This window comes from Phalangium opilio, unplaced genomic scaffold (genome assembly GCF_054372755.1).
Source record: "Phalangium opilio isolate 3A_F unplaced genomic scaffold, DU_Popi_V2 ptg000105l_1, whole genome shotgun sequence".
Lineage (NCBI taxonomy): Eukaryota > Metazoa > Arthropoda > Arachnida > Opiliones > Phalangiidae > Phalangium > Phalangium opilio.
Window position 1 is genome coordinate 6,536,773 of NW_028324207.1, and position 23,420 is coordinate 6,560,192.

Sequence of the window (23,420 nt, forward strand, 5' to 3'; positions counted from 1 at the left end):
TTTCACTGTGGTATTGTCGCACGAATTTTATCTTGCCAAAAGCAGGAACCAATCACTAGTGGTCGGCGTTTGGACAAGATAATCCACAGAATTTTGGTTAATCAGTTATCCATGGATAATAATCAGATAATCATTCTTGATTACATTGCATTAATCATAGACTTCCCGTGGATAGTTTCAAATTATGGATAAAGATAAAACAAACAGATATTATACTATCCAAATGCCGACCACTACCAATCACACCTAGTGCATTAGGTCTGATTGTTTCCTGCCTATGGCTTAACTAGCATTTACCAAACTTAGCCACTGTGTAGTAGAAAAGCCATCTGTAAGGGGGTCCTTTACTTTAACAGTAGATTATAAGCTTATGCCATAACTCCTAGGTTTCCTCATATATATTTTACATCTAATATTATTTCCTAGCTCTAATCAGAACTGTTTGATGTTTTACGATGCGAACTTATGATCGTATTAACATTATTTCTCCTTAAATTTCTGTACAATTTTGCTTTACAGTCACTGGTCCTTTAATATTTCTCCTATAGGGTTAAACTAGATATAGCGTTCCCTACTTGATCCTCCCCCACAATTTTTTAAGCGAAAGAAAAACTTTCGGACTCTGTCGCGAACGATATATTTTTTCTGGTCGACGGAGAACGACGCCGGAGTTTTGGCCGGAGGGCAGTAACGCAATCAGCGTCAAATAAAATGATAAAAGGGACGTCGCTTGCGAAAAAATATCGTTTTTTAGCCATATCGTAGTATACGATAGGCTCTTAGTTTGACCCGAGCCGTCGTAGTAGTAGTAGTAGTGGCCGGGGTTGTCGCTTCGTTATCGTCAGATTTTAGCTTAAAAGGAACTTTATATTACCACAACCCACCCATAGGGGTTACTGGGCTCGGTTAGAGATTTAATTTTAATTAAAATTTTTTCAGGTCAGACCCCGGAATCGAACCCGGGTCGCTGGCGCAACAGGCAAACATTCTACCAACTGAACCATAGAGACTTGATAGAAACTCCGAGTTTTTTATTATTTATTCTTATCTCTAAAATGTCGGGGTGATGTGGGGTGGGGTACCTCTTAATCTGTGGGGTCGGAAACTTTTGAATTTTTATCTGTGGGGTCGGATACTTATGAATTTGTATGTTTGGGGTTTTTATATTTATGTTGTTTTTTATGTATGTGCTAATTAAATAGATAACGATTTTCCCCGTTTTTCGTTCTCGTTCGGTAGCTATCGTCATCTATGTTATGTTTGACTGGAACGTTTTGGCGGTTAATTCAAATGTGGGTTTAGATAGAGCTAACATAGTGTTAAATGAGCGTTATGCGTTTGATCATTTTAGCATTGCTAAAGGTAATTCGAGGGGATAATCACTAAAATGCGTAATCACAATAACTAAACTTTCTCTTTCAAACGTTTCTGGGCATAAGTCCTTGTTAGAAATTTATAAGATGCGATAAGTGTGCATCGGCATAAGTCTATGTTGTAAACTCATCGAGGGGATTATCACTAAAAACTATCTGTTCTTCGATTCGCCGGAATATTAGAATTACAGCATAAGTAAATTTATACGGTTATAATTTAATCACTGTTTAGAGTAGGGAATCGAGGGGCTATTCACTCTGATTTTATGCACGGTAGATCATTTAAGCATTGAAAAAGATAGCGCTATTCACTCATTAGGGTAAGGTATAGAGGGGTTATCCACTCATTAGGGTAGGGTATAGAGGGGCTATTCACTCGTACGATATGGCTACTATTACGAGCCCTTGGGCCGTCTTGTTTTGTAGTCGTTTCCCCCTGGAATCTTCGACCAAAAAAATAAAGGATTTAACAAAAAAACAGGGAACAGAACGTCTGGAGACTTTGCTCAAGTCTAAAAAAATATACCAAAACATTGCCCGTATTTACCTGTAGTTTTTTACGTGTTCTTGCGCTTGGTTCAATTTGATAACGCTGCTCAAGGCGTCTTGATATAGTTGAGCTTGTGTGGATGAACCCCAGTTCACGTCTGTGTAATAGAACAAATCGATAAATTGTTAATTTTTATATCGCAAAATTATTCGCGAAAGATTTTATGGCTATTTCCGTACTGTTAATTTTGAGTATTATTTGAGAAGAACGCCCTGTAGAGTAATGTACTTTCAAGCAATTTTTCATTACTATTACGACAAACAATACTTGATGTAAAGTGCAAATGGAACAACAAGATTAATTTTAAAAATTTTGAATCCATAGTAAAAATAATTCAATTAAAAAGTAGAAAACAAATATTATAAGAAGCTGTTATTCGTCCGAAGCAGCAGGAATATTAAATGTTTTCGAAGGAGGGGGAAATTGTGGAAACGTTATTGTCGTGTCATGCGCAGTAGTTTTTTACCATTCAAGGTCAAATCAAAGATGATGGGGGAAGATGCGAAATCTGAGAGAAATATGCGCCCTAACTGTGGAACTTCTTAGGTCCGGTGCGACGCGATTTCTGGGTGAGTAATACTTGGAATACGACTTCAATTTGTCTTTGAAAGGGGAAAAACTAGTTGGAGCGCGTTTTAGACTACCCTTAAATTAACCCTCTGCCACAGGCTCGTCTTAATGTACGTGAAAAGGCTTGAGCTGGTCATCCCTCTATGAACATCTAGTATCCCTGTCTGTGAGCGAGAAACCAGTATGGGCGTATTCTGGGGTTTGTGACGTGATTATGATTAGTAGTGCATGTTGTTTTTGTCGTATTGCACAACGAATCTTGATGGGGTGAATTTTCCTTTGATATCTCTGTACTTTTCCTCTACACTTTCCCCTTAACGAAGATTGGACAATTGCACGCATCGGTGTTCGCATCCTAGTATAGATAAAACCTGCATAGCGATAGTTATGATTTACTAAAAGTATCATATGACTTGAATGGTATTTCAGGATGTGCGCCGAATTTTATACGAGGTATATCTTCACAACACTCACAAAGAATTGTGCCCTATCCTCCTATTCATAACATTATATTTCTTACTGTAAGTTAGGTGAATAACGAAACTAATACTTTTTTTAAAATAAACGAAGAATGCTTCCAAAAAATAATGGAATAGGAAATAAGGTTTTATTATAAGTCGTGAACTCCCTTCACCTATTTGACAAAAATAATTTTTTGAAACTAAAATTGAAAACTTTAAATCATTAGCTCGTTAGTTTTAGCTTTTATTCAAACACGAGAAGTAAGACAACAGACTAATTTAATTTTCCCTCCAAGAGAAAAACGTGCAAAATAGGCTTAGGTCTATTGTTTCTAGGGGATTATTTTTCACCTAAAATATAGCTCCAAAGTCTTCGGTTTTTGTGTTTTTTAGCAAAACAAAACGTGAAAGTTTCTTGGCCTAATTTACGTTGGAGAAGATTTACGCGCCCTAAAGAATTTAAGAAATTTCCAAGGTAATTCTATTTAATGCCGATTTGGAAATAGGTTGTATTTTTATTTAATAAACCGTTCTTAATCCTAAGTACTTAGAAGAATTGTTTGGATTCCCTTATAATGATATGAATTGCCGAAACAGATTTTTAATTTTTGCAATAACAACATACCAATTAAACTAATGAATTTAAACACATATTTTAGTTTTTATAAAGGTTACGTAGGACTTCTTTTATTATACCTATTTCTTCTTTTGGTAGTAATGCCGTTTTCTACTGCTGCTAGCAATTAGTAATTATGCCTTGTTGCAATTCAATGTTCTTCAACGAGAGCTCCTTATTGCATTAAAGCTACTGCATTAAAAATTCTAATAGAAAACCCTTACCAGAAGTTGGATGAGACTAGACGTAAAGAGCTCTAGCATTGGTAATAGATCCTGGCACTAGTAAACAAATTTGAGGATTTTATGCCGCTTCCATCGCGCCTACACAAGGGAGAAAAGAATTGGTCGAGTTCCAAAAACATTTCCTACCCCCTTCCCCTCAACGTAAAGCCGCGGAACACGGACGCGGTTGCTTGAATCTAGTTTGGCCGTCTACCGCCACGAGCGCGTCAAGTTTTGGAGGTAGAATTCAGAAACCGCTACTAGAGGGCCAACCGTTTGTGTCTTATCAAGATTATTCACTTTCGCCAAGTGAAGAATTTGGTTAGCTCAGTACTTCTAGTCTCATCTTACTTCTGCCCTTACTTATAGCATTTGCACTTATCAAAAGAGATCCTTTTAGCCTTAAAACTTAGATTTTTATACTGAAACTTTAGGTAAGTCACGTTTACAAACGTTCGCTTCCCCTCCCTTCAAATAAAGGAAACTTTGAAAACTTTACACGATAAAAATGTTATATCCCCATCTTTCGGACACTAGTCAGTTTACTAAACAATTTTTTTTTCACCGAAAAGCAGCCTCTAACCTTTCAAGTTTGAGAAATGGTTTGAATTCAGTAGGATCCCTCCATCCTTCGTTCTAGAACTGGTGCCTTCTTCTATTTAAAGGGGCTTCGTATATTTCATCCTCATCTCTACCGTAAGTTGAACGCGGGAACTTCCCGCATCTTTTTCTCAACTTACTGGTTGTCCATCACAACTTTTTTTAAAAAAGCGGTTTCTTTTTCTTATTAGCAAGAACACGGGGGCATTTTCAACTCTAAAATAATCTTCCTTTTACCCTATCTCTCCTTTCTTCCGAGGGGGTAGTAACTCGGGATCAACATAATTTAATCTTGGCTACACCAGTTTAAGTGACGTCTGTAGTTGAGGTGTTCAAGCGAAATGAGGCATGTTCTGAACAAGAAGCCAGAGGCTGCGTTAAGTAAGGCTCAACGGAGGCACTGAACGATTTTTGGAATTGCGGTTTGACGTAACGAAGAGGCATCGAAGTCATCGGTTGTAAGAACCGATTACTTCGTTGAGCAACGCAATTTGTGACGTATCAGCAATGGCGGAAACTTATCTCCCTGAAGGATTTCGAGAAGTTAATTTGACAAATAATTTCGGAAATGTTTATAAAATCGGTGTAGCAGCGCCTAAATACGAAACAATAATGTCTGGTAGTATTTTATGAAATTTTTTCGATTATATCTATAGGGCTTAAAAAGTTATTGGGTTTTAAAGCTTAAGCCTTGGCTAAGTTACTGGTCAGAGTTTTCTCTTATTTCGGTTAGCAGGCCCTCGCATATCCATTTCTATGAAAGGTAAGCAAACGACAAAACGCAAAGTTTGCAATACGTCACATGACGTCACGTTGATCAACGGAGCTCAAAGATTGTAGTGCGCCAATTGAAATGGAATCACTAAAATTAGAAGTACATAATATACCTTTTTGAGACAAGTGTACCACAAAGCGAATTAATTAAAACATGATATTTCCCAGCATCTGAATACTTGGTGCAAAGTAACTAAACAGTATGACATACGCGATAAATATTTCCCCATCATCGTTTAACTATATGCCAAGGTTCGCTTGTGGATTTTTGACCCACGTCAAGACGAAGTTTGTGGGTTTGTTGCTGATGATTTATTACCAAAAAAATATTGAATTCATCCCACGGTGCGATGCCCATCTGAAGTTTGATGAGCAGAAGAGCAAACAATAAAAGTTGGCCCTTGGAAGAATCATGTTACATAACTGAAACAGTAAGAGGATGCAGAGTGCGTTCCTTCTTCTATTATCCCCTTCTGCTAAAATTTACGTGGGTTTTAAATAAAAAGTTTTATTTTTATCGGCATAGAGATCCATAATCAATTATTCAGTTTTAGGCCAAAAATATTTTCAAATGGATATATTATGCAAATTTATTTACAATTAACTTTCGTTTCTGAAATCGCCTAAATCATTTCATATTAACATCATTAAGCATAAAACGCTGAAAACTAAATTTTAAAAAGATAATTTTAGTAAGAGTTTATTATAGCTAAGAACAGTGGTTTACCCCTTAAATCTTTCAAGCTATTTAATGCTTTGTTTAGACCAAGCTTAACCAGAAAGGGAAAAAGTTTTAAAAAAGCGAATGGTTGCTTGGCCTACGTTTAAAATGGCTTATACAGATGGCGTTTTTAGGTACCATTAGGTAAACTCTTCTTTTGTCTTTCCTCTTAGAAAAAGAAGACAAAATAGGGGTAGGGTAGTCTTAGAGGCTTAGCCTTAAAATCAAGGGAGAGTGGAATAAGGTTTTTAGAAAAACATTAGAGTCTCTAACGTTCTGGATGTTCTAAATCCAAAATACCCCAGAAATAATGGCGTTCATCACCCAAGGAGAAAATATCTATGAGGAGTAGTAATTCTTATTTCACGGTTTCATTTCAGCCCATGCTTTTTTATTTATTTGCATTTTTGGTATTGCACATGTCCGACGACCTCAGAATTTCAATACCTGCAACATGTGGAGATACATTTCAAATATGCATAGCCATTGAGAAATCTTAGCCTTAATTTATGCTACAAATAGTGCTCGCTTGTTAGAATTAATTAGACTGCTGCAATTGCTTCAGTAATCTTATTTGATTGTTGCGGTTAAGATCCGTTGACGATTCGTCGGCTTTTATGCTCAGAACATGTTACAAATTTAATTGGCACAAATTGTTTTACTTGAAATAAAATAACTTAACATAGTTAATTCTTTAACTATGTTTAGAACCCTGGTGGAGAAAGCCTTTACTATTAAATTTCTCAATTTTAAACGTTGCTATTGTAACGTTGCGATTCGCTCCCGTCACATGCGCAAAGCTACGCGCCATAAGACATATTCTCCGTCTGAAGAGATTAACGTGTATGTACGAGAAGGTCGACGTATTCACAAATGCAACCCTTACTGACCCTGGATTTATTTCTCATATATTACTATACCGCTCCAGGTCGTAATTTCTCTAAGTTTCACCCGTCTGTTTTTACAGCACGGATGATTTCTTTACTTTTTTTTATTCAAACTCGTCAAAAAAAAAGAGAAATGAAAGCAAAAAAATCTTCAAAAAAAATTAGGTTTTTTTTCTTTGTTTTCCTTGAAAAAGTAGCACGCTCTTTCAAAATCGTTAGTGTTTTTAAAGAAGGATAAAAAAGTTACAGGACGCCCCAAATCTAGGAGGGCTTTTATATAATAGATAAATTGTATCCTAGAAGATGAAGCTACTTCTGGTTTGAGAAGAAAAGTGAAAGGATTTATTATAATTAGCTTCATGGAAGATAATTGAGTGACTTTAAAGACAATTCAAATTAAACTCCGTGACTAATCAGCGAAATATATTTCAAATTTCACAAGATACACGAATATAGATCAGGGTTTGAATTAATAAGGCCTGTCCCAAAAATCCACGTCTTTTATTGCTTTTTAAGCTATTGCTTGATAATTTGAAGCTTACACTTAGAAACCGACTGAAAAATTCTTAAGTGATTTTTGCATATATGGCTAGGCGCTAAATTTTTCCCAAGTATTTTACCTATTTGGCTAGGTGCTATGGTTTACCACTTTTTTGCAGTACTAAAATGACTACGTCTTAAGGGTTTGAATTCTTAAACACAAGTGATTTTACGTAGGTAAAATCACTTGTGTTCAAAGCTGATCACTCCAGATTGAAAACCCCCTTGCGTATTAACTACCTCACACGTTGTTTTCGAAACTTCGTTTTCATTGGAGGGTTTCTTGAAAGTTACCCAAATGTTTACTCCAATCTCACAATAATATTTTTTACTCCTTAGGGGTTTTTTTAGTTTTTCTTCTATAACTTGTTTTTTTAAATTTTATAGGTACTTTTCAAACGTTGGGTGTTATTATACAAAGGGTGGGTGTTATATTTTAATGAATATTTACAAAGGAAAGAGGGGTTACATTTAATTTTCTAACATAAGCACAATAGCAAAACCCCCAAAAACACATCTAATAAAACCCATCACTAAGATTTTCAATTTTGATGAATTTGAATGCTAGAATAATTTCATTTTAAAGATAGTTTAAGAATTTATTGTTTCAAGTTCTAAAGTACTATTTAATAATATTTATCATATTTTATTAAAAAATTTTAAGATTTTTTTTATTGAATGACAATTTCTAGAATTAAAGTAACTGCTAAAGATAAACTTCCGCCCAAAAAAAAACCGGGACTGGTTTTTTTTTAAATAATACCCGTTTTTTTTTCGAACGCTACAACATTTTTATTAAAACGTGAATTCCTTAAGGCTGTTGAATTTGTCTCCAACTACAGCTCCTTAAAATTCTTTTATTTTAAACTCACATTTTTCGAAGGAGAATTTACGTACTTTCATTATTTATGTGTTTGAGTAGTCATTACAACGCTATACAATTATAATATTATAAATCCCGTACCTTACAAGATGTGTAAGCCTTGAAATGATGGAACTCATCATCAAATCGTGCCGTATTATACGTGGACGCGACTGCAATCTACTAAAGGTGACATCGTAAATTAATATCATCTGGATACGAAAGATATTAAAGCGGCTTGTTTGAATACGACATCGCAATCTGAAGCAGTATAATTATTTCAAATTAAACTAAAGTCACCACCGACCGAAAAACAGGTGCTGTGAAACATATTTTGAATTTTTTAATACTCGGTAAACACCTGAACGACTTATTCACAAAGATACAGCCCAAATCACTCTTGGGAAGAAGCTGAAACTAGTTGTTACGTGCTGACAAAGAAAAATGTTTTAAATTCGCAAAAATTTTGGAAAAATGTGGCTAGAACTGAAAGCAGGACTTCTGACGTAATTTATAAACGATTTGATTGTTTAAGCTAAGCAATCTGAAGTATCAACATTTATAACCGCTTCAATTGATATTTTTAAACAATGACAATGTACTACGAGATTTATGGGTTTGGTTTTGAATTTGCCGGCATCTATGAACAGATATCGAAACTACCAAACCATTTTAGACATAACAACATCAGAGCCTAAGTTCCTAATCATTCTGAAATACTATAAAATAACGTAAAAGAATTTCTTCATGTTTCAAACGATTAAGTTTTGAAAACACATTCCATTTAGATCACAACTCCATAGGCTATGATAAAGTTTTATTATTTGTCACCTGATTTATATTTTATCTATCCAGATGTGTTAAATCTTAGCTGCCGTAAACGGTATGGCATCAGATACATTCGGTTCTATTATAATCCCTTGTCTACGCTATTCAACGCTTCGTGTTTAACAACAAAGGATATACAGTATATGTATTACATACTAGAACTGCCTTAGATTGGAACCGTATTGATAGCTGTTAAATTTATTCATTGAAGGATGTAAATCGGTATTTCTTCACCTACAGTTTTAATAAAGGTTGTAGGCTTTATAAATAAACTCGTAGAGACACATTGTAATGGGAACTACTAAGCCTTTGACAATTGTTTTTGGAAGACGTATTTTTGAAATGTCTTATGATTAATGAATACAGTGACGAAAAAAATAAATAAATATATTACCATTGAGCGATACCTAAAAGCCAAAGTGCATTTTAGTTTACCCAAACTTGTTTTTCGTCTATCCGACAATAGCTAAGCGTTAAGTGAAGGCACAAATGACGGCATGAATGCTAAAACTGTAGCGGATCTTTTGTTCATCTTTTCTTCATCAAACTGTTTTTTCGGATATTCACAAACACACAAGGCACCCACCATAATCTTCGTTCCTAAAATGTACTAGCGTTACAATACAGGGTGGTATGACCGAATTACAGTGGATTCTAAGGGCATATACGAGTCGAAAATGTTAAAGGGTTCATACGAAACCTGGATAAATCCGCGATTAGGAAAATGCGGGGAAAAGTCAGAGATGAGTCAGTGTTTTAATTTTTTTATATAAATGGTGAGGGATATAAAATCATGCATCGAACAATGTTGAATATGGGTCGGACATTATAAGTGAACTCTGGTAAAAAACTAAAAATGTTCAGCGGTATTGGCAAAACTGTTTCAGGGATAGCCTGGAAATGTCAGGCATTTAAATATGAAAATTTCACACGAACCCATTGAAACTTATATGAAATTTTGCCTTAAGGGCCACTGTTTACAAATATGATTGGATTATTTACTTGACGCTTGCTGTTTCTTTAGAAAGAACTTAATTTCCTTTTTTATTTATATTATCATTTAATTTAAAATGTATATTACCTAGCTGGTACATTGTACTGTTGTAATATACAATAAACAATTCATTCATTCATTCATTTTACGAATGACCCCTTGGTTGAGAGAGAAAAAGAAATTCCATGGAACATAATTGACTCAAAATCGATCATAGAATCCATTGTATTTCATTATTGGAACATCCTGTATAATCACTCATTAAGGAAACATGTATTTCTCCGAATTTCTTTTATGGTAGTATAGGAAGGAAATGATAAGAGAATGATACCGTGTCGAGTACGGTAATGTGACCTTAAAATCAACTTATACGAAGAATAGTCCTTAGATTAAGCGACTAAAGCAAGTAGTCCACTAAGCCTTGTGAAACCATATCGTTTACGTAACGTCACGTATCCAAATACGAACAGAACGCCATCGGATAAGGCTTCTTAAACGTTGCTTTCGGACTTAGGTAATGGGCGCCCTCTTTCGGATGATTTACGAACTTAAAACGGTAACGATACGCTTTCGCAAGGCTAAGTGGACTACTTGCTAAACTTTCCCCTTTCGTTGCCTGCTAGATTCCGTTTCACGACGCTAACTTCTGAAATTTGCATTTGAAGAATGTGGATTACACTTTCTTCTCCACACGCCCTCTATACGATATATAAAGTCCCAACGACATCAGAAGCTCACTAGCCATGCAATCACGGTAGGGAAGCTAATTTGAGCATTAAGACATTATCATTGCATATCAAGTGGCATCCTTCTCATATTATTCGCTTCTGTTAGTGTAATTTAAATAATAACTTCAGAGAATGCGCCAATCGATGAATTTATAACGCGATGAAGTAGAACGTTTTCCGATTCTGTTGTGACCAAAGACGTGCACCCGATTTTTGACGTTGATTTCTAACAACAAAACCGTGTTCGTAGTTTTTTGTTGTTTCTTCGTTTTTGTTATTTGCAGGGTATAGATGTAGTCAAGAAAATTTTCCATCACGATTGGATTGAATAAGGCTACATAGAGTTATAAAACATATAGTCGTGCATATTTTTTTAAAAATTCCACTGAAACACTAGTCTGATATAAAGGTCAGAGCAGCAGTTTCATTTCAAAGAGCTGCTGTAGCGTTTAGCAACGGCACGTAGAAAACACATCAGCTTACAGAATACAGCGAAAACCTACTTGAAATCCGGATACTTTTAGGTGATTATTTTCATTATAATTTAAAGAACCTGCAATTCAAGTGTGTACAGGGTGATAGAATTTAATAAATTCAGGCAGGCAATAAAAACATAAAATCAACATAACAAGTTGCATTTTCGATATAACTTCAAGTTTTTTTAATTAACTTCAAGGAAGTCACAAATGAATGACTTTAAGCCACTTTAACTAGCACTTTCACCTTACGTTTTCTGTAGGGGTGTGCGAATACCACTTTTTGGGTATCGAACCGGTTATCGAATACCAAAAAATTTTCCTTATCAAATACCGAATCGAATAGTTTATTCCAAATCGAATATCGAATAGTTGAGCCTTGGTAATTTTTTTCCTTCCCGATTAATCGCGAATAGTTAAGCCTAGTAACCGCGAATATTTAACCCTAATATTCGCGAATACTAGGCCAAGTATTCGCGGTTAATCGGGTAGTAACCCTAATATTCGCCAATAGTCAATACAAAGCAAGGAGAAGAACATTTAGAAGCTCCTAAATTTCAAAATACCTCTCCTCATTGGTGGTCAAGTATTTCTTAAAATTTTCCTATGCACTTGCTGGTAGTTTTTGATGGGAGACAAATAAAATTGGGATGATATTTTTTTAAATAAGGTGGGTCTCTCTAGTGCCAAGGACCAAAATTTATGGTAGTCGAACTTTAACCGAATAGTCAGTTTGGTATTTGATATTCGAATCGAATAGTGAAAATAGGCTTATCGAATACCGAATCGAATTATTCGGTTCGGTATTCGATCGAATTATTCGATTGAAACGGTTAACCGCACACCTCTAGTTGTAATGTAATGACGTGCACGAGATGTTTAACGTTTACTTCTAATATTAAAACTCTGTTTGTAGATCTTTGTTCTTTGTACATTCTGTTATTTTCAAGGTATAGACGTGGTCAAGAGATATTTCGATCACGCAGTAGTATTGAATAACGTAAAATAGCAGTATAGAAACATAAACCACATTCTGCGAGTTATAAGTATTTTTCTTATTGTGCAAATATTGAGAAAAAATGCACAGAAACAATAGTCTGATATAGCCTAAAGGTGCGAGCAGTAACTTCATTGCAGTCAATAAATGCGTGAGATATAAACGCAATCCGTTCAATAAGCAGTGGCATTTGACAAAGCAACGTAGAAACATCAGTTTGCAGAATACTGCAGAAACCTACCGGAAATCCGGAAAACTTTAGGTATTTATTTAAATTACTTAATTAATGGTATAAAAGAACCGACAATTAAATGCGAAAAGGAAGACAGAAGTATGTGAGGTGTATCAGCTCAGTCACTGAGTAGGCTTTGGTATCATGTTGCAATTTCGATGTAATTTAAAATTTTTTAAATTTATTTGAAGGCATTTATTTTCATTGAGAAATGAATGAAAGCATGCTTTATGCCCACCTGCAATCAAATTCGAAGTTAGTATAGTGTTAAATATTATTACTAATTAATAACTTTACAGTTTTAAAAAGAAAGTGTCATTATTAACACTGTTTCTTTTCTAGGTTTGAACAATTCAAGAATGAGCTTTTAATGGGGGTAAGACCAAATCAAATTTGAACACTACAACTAAATTAAGCTCATTCTTTTCGAGAAATGGAAAATGTTAAACTTTTCACAATTTTCTAGCAATACATTTTTACAGCGTTCTATGACCCAACCAACGTGCACACGTTATCTAGTCCGATTGGATACGCATGTTTAACAACGTTAACGGCTCATCCGTATACGACAGATGTTAGTTCTGACATATATGGGGCATTCACCAAAGGGGTACGTTGCTATGTTAAAGTTCCTTTTTCAAACTGTTATCTATTGAAAGCGTGCAGACAATGTTAAAATTCATATTTAAGAAAAGAGTAAGTGTAAGTCTCAACAAAAAACTACGACCAAGGGCTTTGAATTTTATCAGAGTTCGAAAAACCCGGGTTTATTAAAATAAAAACCTCAGCCCACCGGGTTTTATTGGGTTTTTTATCTTTAGCAGTTACATGAATTCAAGAAAATCGTCACTCAAAAGTCAGTGCTTAGTAAAAAAAGTCTTAAAATGTTTCATATAATTTTAATAAATAATGCTTATGAAGTTGAAACAATAGAGATGTGGTGGCCTGCCCATATGCCACAGCTAACCGACATCGCCCCATACTAACTATTACCGTTAACCTCAGAAACGTTTGATGGAATGGAGAAAGCCGGCTAACACCAGTCCTGTAATTGATGGGGAAAGAACTTTTAATTCTAATCAGAAGGGTTTTGTTCTCAGACTTTTCACCGGGAATCGAACACGGGACCCTCTTGTTGCGAGGTGAAAGCGATAAGCGCTACGCAACCCCCTTACAACTTTTCTACAAATAATCTCTTTGACTTGATTCATAAAATTGGGTTTGGGGGCTGGATTTAAAAAATGGTAACCTCTTTACAAAATGTACATTTTTTACTTCACAGATTTACATGTTGATATGTTCAGTATCAGTTATTTGGACAGTACTATTATGTGTTCTAGCCATCGTTACAAAACTTCACTCCGTTAGCCAGACTAACAACTTATTTGTCTTGTTCTTCTTAAAATACTCGGAAGTTCTTGGGTTGTTAACACTAAACTGTAAGTTAAAGAGGGATCTACCGGCTTTGTAGAATGCATTGATAATATTATATAAAAAAGACTTGGTTTGCCCAAGACTTAAAAACAAAACGATAAGAGTTTTTCCAGTTGACTGAAGCGCGGATATTTTTTTTTCTATATAATTTTAAAGACAATCCGTATTTTACTACTCTTTAGAATTTAATTCAATCACCTGATTTTACTGCTAATGGAGTAGTTTCCTATAAATTAATTGAAATAAAAAATACTTATCTCAGATTTTTCAAGAACAATTCCATTTTCCTGAAACATTTTATCATGAAATTTTTTCTTTTCAATGGAGAACGTACTTTAATTTTCAAATATTACTCTCATTAATAATAATAATATGCGGTCTTTTCGAATACAAAAGGGGCTGTTATCACCTTTCTTATATTTGATAAAGGGGTTCGTTTCTTCTTTAAGCACAGTCACAATTATTGAACTGTGTATATCAGTACTTGTGGGGAAGATTTTAGAAGTGTTGGTTGAGTTGCTATTTAGTGGACAACATTATGAAAACTTGATGTGTTTAAAACCTTTTGAAAGGAAAATTCTCGGAAATTAAAAAAGAAAGAGTCAATTTGATTAAATTTACACGATATCCATCAAAATAATAAATGTATGATAAAATGTTTCAGGAAATGGAATTGTTGTTGAAAAATCTGAGATAAGTATTTTTTTATTTCAATTAATTTATAGGAAACTAATCCATTAGCAGTAAAATCAGGTGATTGAATTAAATTCTAAACAGTAGTAAAATACGGATTTTCTTTAAAATTCAATAGAAAAAAAAATAATATCCGCGCTTCAGACAACTGGAAAAACTCTTATCGTTTTGTTTTTAAGGCTTGGGCAAACCGAGTCTTTTTTATATAATATCTGATCCTTCAGACTTAATTTGTAATAATCTATTATAAAAATAATAATATGCTTGTCAAACGTCATTAATTCGATGTTCCAGTAAGATGTTCGTGAGCATATTGGCTCACTCCAAGTGTCTCTCTTTGTTTTATGGGAAAGATTAAAATTTTAAATCATTTGGCAGGGGAGTGGTAAATTAATTCACAATTTTTAGGCGGGTGGTTAATTAATTCACCATAGATAGGCGGGTGGTAACTTATTTCATATAAAATGGCGGTTGGTGAATCAATTAAGTTTAGTTGACCTTTTTGTATAGATTTAAAAAAAAAAAGTTATTTCTAAACCACGCGCCAGCACGCGCACATTTCATTGAAAGTTTGTTTTTTAAGAATTTTCCCTTCTATATACTAAGAATCTTCATCAAAAATAGACGAGCTTTCCAAGACTCGAACCTGCAATGTTTTGCCTCGAATGCAAACGCGTTATCCATTACGCCACAAGCCCGTACTTCAAAACAATAAAATTATCCAAACATTGTATTTTTGGATTATTTCATTTATGTTGAATAAAAGATCTGTAAAAATAAACACCGAGCTTGCCAGGACTCGAACCTGCAATCTTCTGCTCCATAGGCAGACGCGTTATCCTATGCGCCACAAACCCGATGGAGGCTGAACAAAATGCTATGCAAACAGTGTAATATATGTAACGGTTTTACCATGATTTATAATTTAATTAAAATAAAATCCTTAGACTTAATTGTTCTTAATCAAACTTCAGAAGTTCAACATTCAATAAGTGCTTGATAAATCAAAAGTGTTTCAAACCTTAACTTCGTAGTAGTTTCTGAGTTATTCGATGGAGTGGACCACCAAAAATCCCATGCTTTTTCTATGGGACGCTAAGCCTAAAATCTGTGAATTATTTCTTTAACATTACGGGAGGGTGTGGGTTCTTATCTAGAAGGGCCTACCGGCCCTCTAGAATAAATCAGCGTTTACTTGAGTACAATTAGGAATATGTAACTTTAGGATGCTTTCCATTCTGATTTAGATGTTCCTGAATTCGGCACTACAACGTATAAAATTTCTACACGGACCACGAAACTGTCTATTGGAATCTCTTGCTTTTTCTTAGCCATTTTTTTCTGCTCTGGTGTTAAAACGAACTTTGTGCCAGCAAATAAGTATTTGATCAACGAAATTTCAGACCTGGAATCTTTTCCCAATTCCAAACTTCTGCTATGGACGAGAGATACCTTGGGATTTCATTGTTACAATGAACGAAAAGGCTCTTGGGTAAATCTAAAGCAATGCTACTTTCAGATATGTTGATCAATTAATGGATAAAGTAGTTTATTATTAGGATGAATCTAGATATGATTACATGCAATTATTTTTTTTACTAATATGTTATTTTGGTTTCCCAACTTTTTTTAGCAGTCTGGTTAAAATCGGTTTTATAGTTTAAACCTCGTTTGAGGAACAGAAACCTCTAATATATTCTTCTTACGATTATTAATGCTATTCTTGTCTTCCTCCAAAAGTAATACTTAAGCAAAAGTGCGAACTGATTAAATACATGACTATTTTAGCCTTTGGAAAGATGCAAAATTTTAAAGGATCTGAGGATGACTTTTTTAGACGATAAATTCTACGAAAATCCTGAAGATTTTCCAAAATTTATGAAATATTTCTTGGAGGATAAAATGATTGTGGTGGGTCACCTAGATCGTATCCTTGAATTACTCGCAATAATAAAAGAAAAACTTTCTGAGGACCGAAAACATTACGTTCGTCTTGGAAATCCTTCAAACTTCAAACCTTTGGGAATAGTTTTCAGTATTTACGAGGATTTTAGTATGGAAACAAAAGAAGAATTCAATTCACTGTAAGGAATTTTTTTCAATTCGAACAATTTCGTAAAAGATTGTTTATTTCATCTTAAATAAACATTTTTGACAGAAATGCTATCCTTATTTATTCGAAATAGCATGTAAATTATGCCAATCTACTATATTAAAAAAGTTACGACCAATTTTAATTCCTTCTGGACTCTACACTTTAGGCTTCTCTGCTGAGATGATTAGGGCTTTGAAAATATATTGAACGAACTGTCACGTGGTATTTGTTGGCCAATAAAATTAATACAATAGCCTCATTTTCTCTCAGGGAACCGTACGAAAACTTAAATTATTGCTCTTTTCTTGAATTTCTTTACTTTTAAACATGGATAAATGGTGCCAATTTGACAAATTTTATATTTTGAATACTAGGTTGTTTTTCTATAACTTAATAATTTAAATGAAGAATTTTTTATCTTTAAAATCTCATTTTCAACGAAAGGTTGCTTTATTATTGCTAAGACCTCTACCAGTGAAAAGCATTAGGAACTGTTCCCTAATGTTACTCAATTCATACTTTAACATTTAACAGTTGCTAAAAGTTTTCAGTATCCTAAATCGTCGATGTACGTATTCTATTTCTATAACAAAGCTGTACTAGGTCATTTGATTCTTTAACAACGAACCTGAAATTCAGACTCATTTGAAATATTGCTAATTCATTTTTTGCATAATTAAACTCTGAGAATAATGAAAGCAATCTAATAATTTAATAAAATAAAATAAATATTTTTTTAAAAAAATAAATATTTTTTAAAAAAATAAATATTTTTTAAAAAAAAAGAAATATTTTTTTTAAATGAAATAAGAAGATTTAAAAATAAAAAATTTCGAGCAAACATCGACCACCCTTAAGTCAATAACAGGGAAATATGCAATGAATAACTCAATTAATTTTTCTTTCAGAGCTCTTCTGTTTCATGAAACTGGACAAGAAATTCATGTTCAACGCAAAATTGATTTTTATACAAAAGATTTATTTGAGCAGCCATCGCAAACTGATTCTTGGAGTCCACTTGGCACGCAAATAATTTATGAAGCATCAAAACTATTCTTTGTATTATTACCTGTAGCGATAGTGGTACTCGCCATGGAAATAATCATTGCAAGATATTCGTCGTTCTGATGCCGGGAAAAAATAACGGGAAAGTTCGGTAATAATTATGTTTTCTAAATTGAATGTAGAACCCCTTAAAACGTTGAAGTTATCCTTAACATACGAATATCATATGTACTACACAATTGATCTAGTCTCATTAATTAATATTTCACACGTGATAATTATGATAAAACCGATCAAAACGAGCAGGCGCCTAGGACCATTTCGTTAAATTAAGATTGCGCTATTTTATTACCATTGTACAGTAGAAAATTGAACTACATCAAATGGCAAACTTTAAAAAAATTGCTTATTCAATAAATGTATAAGTTGACTATTATATAAAATAAATATTATCATGTAATTTTTCTAAATATAATAATGCAAATATATTAAGATTATCTCAAATTAAATGAAATTTTTGAATTCGCAACAATCGCTTCAACGTACTGTACCTTTTGATAGGTATTTGAAAAAAATCTTTTACATACTTTTAAAATCTCACATTCCAGAAATTTAAGGATAAATTTTAAATACTGTAAAATCTTTAGCAATTAATTAAAGCGTCTTTCCATTTCCAGTAATGCTTTAAATTTATAACTACACCGTCTTGAAAAATTATAAGTGAATTTGTATGTAATCTATATCTATTTAAATCAAAGTCCTGACTGACTGATTGACAGACTGACTGATAATAGACGCCCAATTTGCAGGAACGTTACGCATAAGTATAAGAAAGGTTTTTTCAATCCGCCGCCATCTTAATAAATAACGCCCAGAAAAGTAAAATATCTTCTCTATGCAACAAAGTCCGCGCGTTTCAACCGATTTCACAAATATTTAGTACACCGGATTCCTTTAACCTATAGGCGGGCTGAATGGTCTTTTGGGTTCGATTTGTGGCCATGTTTTTAAATGGCGGTCAAAAACTTAAAAACCCTTCTTTGTGGAATAATGTCCGTATGAAAAGTAATAAAAATGTCCCGACGGGCTGACGGGCAACACCGAGTGCCTTCGCTCCTAGGGTGCTACAAAAATATTAGTAATCAGTAAAATCTACCCATTATTTGTATCATTTTGATGGAAGTTCTTATTACACGCGAGCGACGCCGCGGGTAGCAGCTAGTATATAATAAAATTCATTAAAGACGAATTGATAATATCCCCATTAATGTTCAAGCTTTAAGCCTTAAAGCGTTGTAAGTACATATCCTTAGCTTATTATTCGTTTCTGTTATTATAATTTAAATTAAAACATCCGAGAAAGCGGCAAGCGATGAATTCATCACGCGATTGAGTATATAGGGGCACTAAGTTATTAAGTTCTGTTGTTATGAAATGACGTGCACGGGATATTAATGTTGACTCCTAACATTAAAAGCTTGTTCGAGCAGTTTTGTTGCTTATCCGGTTTTGTTATTTGCAAAGTATAGACGTAGTCAAGAGATATTTTTGTCAGGCAGTAGTACTGAATAAACTTATATAATAGTATAGAAACCTAAACCGCATACTGCAAGTTCTATTCTCATTGTTCATATTTTTATAAATTTACCACAGAAACAATTGTCTGATATAAAGTTCCGAGCAGGAGTTTCAATGCGTTAGAAAACATCAGTTTGCAGAATACAGCCGATTACTGGAAATCCGGAAAATTTTAGGTTATTATTTTCTTAATGGTAAAAAAGAATTGACAATTCATATCTGAACAGGGAGACAGAATTCGATAATTAAGTGAGGTTTATTAGCTCAGTCACTTAGCTGGCAATTAAAAAAAAAGTGTATCACGTATCAAGTTGCAATTTTGATACAATTTTAATATTTTTTAACTTTATTTGAAGGAATTGAGACATGAATGAAAGCATGATTTTTGACCACCTTAAAACACATTCGAAGTGAGTATAGTTTGAAATATTTTGAAATTTTTTAGGTATAAATATTCTGTTCTGTGAATTCTGCCATAAATGAAAGGGCCTGTTCTTAGGGTCAAAAAACGTAAGGTCTACAATATTTTATAACAAACATTCACCCCTAAGACAGAAAATTGTCGCACATATGGATAAAATCATATAAGCCTTCAATAGTCTTCAATCTAAAGTAGTTATTGAACCTTTATTTAGCCGAAGTGTACTATTAAACGGGCAGAAGTATGTGTACACAGATAAAGTAAAGTTTATTACTCCGCATTTGTGACTATTTCTTTGTTTTTGGAGTTAATGTTTTAGAATACAAATCTCACGTAACCAAATTCTTCACTTGGCGAAAGTGAATATTCTTGATAACACACCAACGGTTGGCTCTCTGTTTTCCCTCCAAAACCTGAGACGCTCGCGGTGGTAGACGGCCAAACTCGATTCAAGCACCCGCGTCCGTGTTCCGCGGCTTTAGGTTGAGGGGATGGGGGTAGGAAATGTTTTTGGAACTCGACCAATATTTTTCTCTCTAGTGTAGGCGCGATGAAAGCGGCATAAAATCCTCAAATTTGTTCACTAGTGCCAGGATCTATTACCAATGCTAGAGCTCTTTACTTCTAGTCTCATCCTACTTCTGCTAATACTTTGTTTTAGGGATTAATGTTTTATAGTCAAAATCTCCGCCATTAAATTTGTAGACTTCATGTTCTTCGACACTTTCCACTCAGTTTGAGCCACAGAGCACGCGCTATAGTTTATGGCAGACTTATCAGGAATACCCTATATAATATCAATGATCTTCTTTATTGTATTAAATTTTGTAAATTTCTGGGACGAGTACTAAAAAATTATCAGCCTCACATTTCATTAAAGCTTTTGAACAAAATTGAACAGCGTTTCACAACGGATAAGGCTTAGCAACTATTACAATAATAAGATTCCATTTCGCATTACGATTTAATAATTTTATAGTTTTTTAATAATAATCTGTTATTATTAACGCACTGTTTCTTTTGTAGGTTTGAAGAGTTCAAGAATGATTACTTATTAGGGGTAAGACAAACTCGAACGTTATCATAAAAATTAAATTGCACGCATTTTTCTTGAGAAATTACACTTTTCACAATTTTCTAGGATTACATTTTCAATGCTTTCTATGAGCCGACGACAGTGCACACTTTATCCAGTCCAATCAAATACGCATGTTTAACAACGTTAACGGCACATCCGTATACAACAGATGTTAGTTCTGACATATATGGGGCGTTCACCAAAGAGGTACGTGTCTATTTTACAGCAACTCAAGCTGTTAGGTATACACCAAATATCTATTGTAAGCGTTCTGGAAATTTCTAAATTCGTATTTAAAGATAATAGAAAGTCTAAAAAAGAAACCACAACCAAGGCCTTTGCATTTGCTCGGAAAAAACCCCGGTTTTATTAAAAAAAAATACGGGTTTTATTGGGTTTTTTGTTTTAATTTTTTTATTTGGGTTTTTCATCTTTAGCAGTTTTGTGAACTCTAGAAATGGTCTTTCAAAAGTAACGGCTTAGTAAAAAAGTCTTAAAATGTTTCATAAACAATTGTAAATAGTATTAAATAATACTATTGAAGTTGAAAAGAGACCTATCATAAAGTATATTTAAAATTAAATTGCTTTAGCATTCTAATTCATCAAAATTGAAGATATTTCAGATAGTTTTCATTAAGAGGTCTTTTTTGGTCTGGGTTTTTTTAATTTGAACCCTGCATTTTATAAAACGCAATATGCTGCTATGTATAGTACCACTTTTAAATAAAAAAACTTGCGGAAAATGATTAAAGGTATACACCGGGCTCTAATTTTTCTTTTTAATTTTTGCGCGTACATCATAGATGGCGCTCAAAATTAATAGATTTATACGGGATCTTTCGTGTTTAGTGTTTACGCGTGCGGCATGCGAGACAGGCAAGGGCCTCGCGCTTGCTTCGGGATTTTATCCCTCTCCCTCAACTCGCTTGTGTGACGTCACACTAGACCTGCGCAACTCTGCTTGGCGAACGCTGGCATAGGAATCAGGGCGCGCGATTTAAAATTTTGTAACTATAACCTTAATTATTCTTTATAAAGCTGTAAATTAAAGAATTCAAATATGGGTTTGTTTCGTTACAATTTTCTGATGTTACTTGAGGAAAATATAATTTTTTTGAACTAAAGTTCAAGGAAAATTGACAAAAAATTATGGAATTAACATTCAAGGTTCGCCGGAAACCAGTTGCCAGCCGTGTTGCCGCGCAAAATTTTAATATTGGCTCGATGGAGCCATCTTGTTTTATAAAGAGAGACGAGTCGGGCCCCCGATTTAATCGGGCTTTTTCGACCCGACCCGACCCGAACCCGTTTCGGGTCGGGTCGGGTCGGGCAAAATTAATTTCAAAATTTTCCGGGTCGGGTAGGGTTTTTCATGCCCTAAAATTAAAATCGGGCCGGATCAGGTCGGGTTCACTTTCTATTGGGTCGGGCCCGGGTCGGGCTTTTTATAGATCAGCGGTCCAACCCGACAATTTAAGGTTGGAAAAATACAACTCAAGTCTCACAAGTTTCGGGCGAGAAAATGGGAAGAGGGCGCAACGCGCTAGATGCTAAGCTCAAAATACGGGAATACTCCGTTTCATAAAAGAGGTTAGAAAAACAGTAACAGTTGACAAAAAATGTACAGCTTGGCAACCCTGTTAATGCACGGCGTTTCGGTTATCGGTTTCGCGGCTAGGGTCCGGCTACTTTCATGATTCTTTCTCTCGTCTCGGTTGATTCGGCAAGCTTCGTTTTGAATCTTTTTGTATTCGAAATTCAAATAATTGACGAAATGCGTTCAGTGCACAAACGACATACATTGGTTTTGTATAGCTATTAGCTTGAACGTGTAATTTTCAGCACCGGGTCAACGCTTGGACCACGTCGAACTAACCTGAATCGGATGGCACGACTCTATCCAGCCTTACCTTTGGGCCAAAAAATTTTGGAGTAAATACATCCTTTATTGAATGAATTTTTTATGCGTCAGAGGTTTTTGGTCCGTTTCCGATCCGAGCCCGTTCGTGAATTTCGGGTCATGACGGGTTTTTTAAATTCCATAAAAAATTTGGGTAGGTTTTGGTCGTTCTCGTTCTCAAATTTAAGAAGTTTGGGCCGAGCCGGGTTTGATTTTAGTTATTTTATTCGGGTCGGGTCGGGCTCATTTTCAATAGGGTTGTGTCGGGTCGAATTCATTTTCAAATTTAATAGGGTCGGGTCGGGTCGTGCTCATTTACAAATTTAATAGGGTCGGGTCGGGTCGGGTCGGGTTTTTATTTTAATTTTTTTTCGGGTCGGGTCGGGCTAAGTTTATAATTTTAAAAGAAAGTCGACCCGACTCATCTCTAAAAGAGAGCGTGTAAAATAATAAATATATTAATTGCAACCATGTTTCTGTCTACAAGCAAATAAGTTTCTGTAATGACGCGTAATGGATACTAAGTGTACCGAATTACTGGGCAGTACGCCTATTAAACAACTAGCATCATCTGAGGCTAAGTCCAATAGGGATACACTAAGCCTGCGGCGTTTTTACAATGCATAGAGGAGTAAAGGCCTGCCCATATGTCACAGCTAACCGGCATCGCCCCATAGTAACTATTACCGTTAACCTCAGCAAATTTTGGTGGAATGGAGAAACCGGCTAACACCAGTTAGCTTTTCGTCGGTAGACGAACACGGGACCCTCTTGTTGCGAG

General features: G+C 34.6%; 1 protein-coding gene across 1 annotated transcript in view; it reads right to left on the reverse strand.

Moving 5' to 3' along the window:
• The window catches only part of LOC149628471 (solute carrier family 12 member 2-like), a 220,973-nt gene that overhangs the window by 75,951 nt on the left and 121,602 nt on the right, over nt 1-23,420 (reverse strand). The window contains exon 14 of the mRNA XM_089851400.1: nt 1,921-2,020. Coding sequence (XP_089707526.1) covers nt 1,921-2,020 — 100 coding nt within the window. The remainder of the gene's footprint in view (nt 1-1,920; nt 2,021-23,420) is intronic.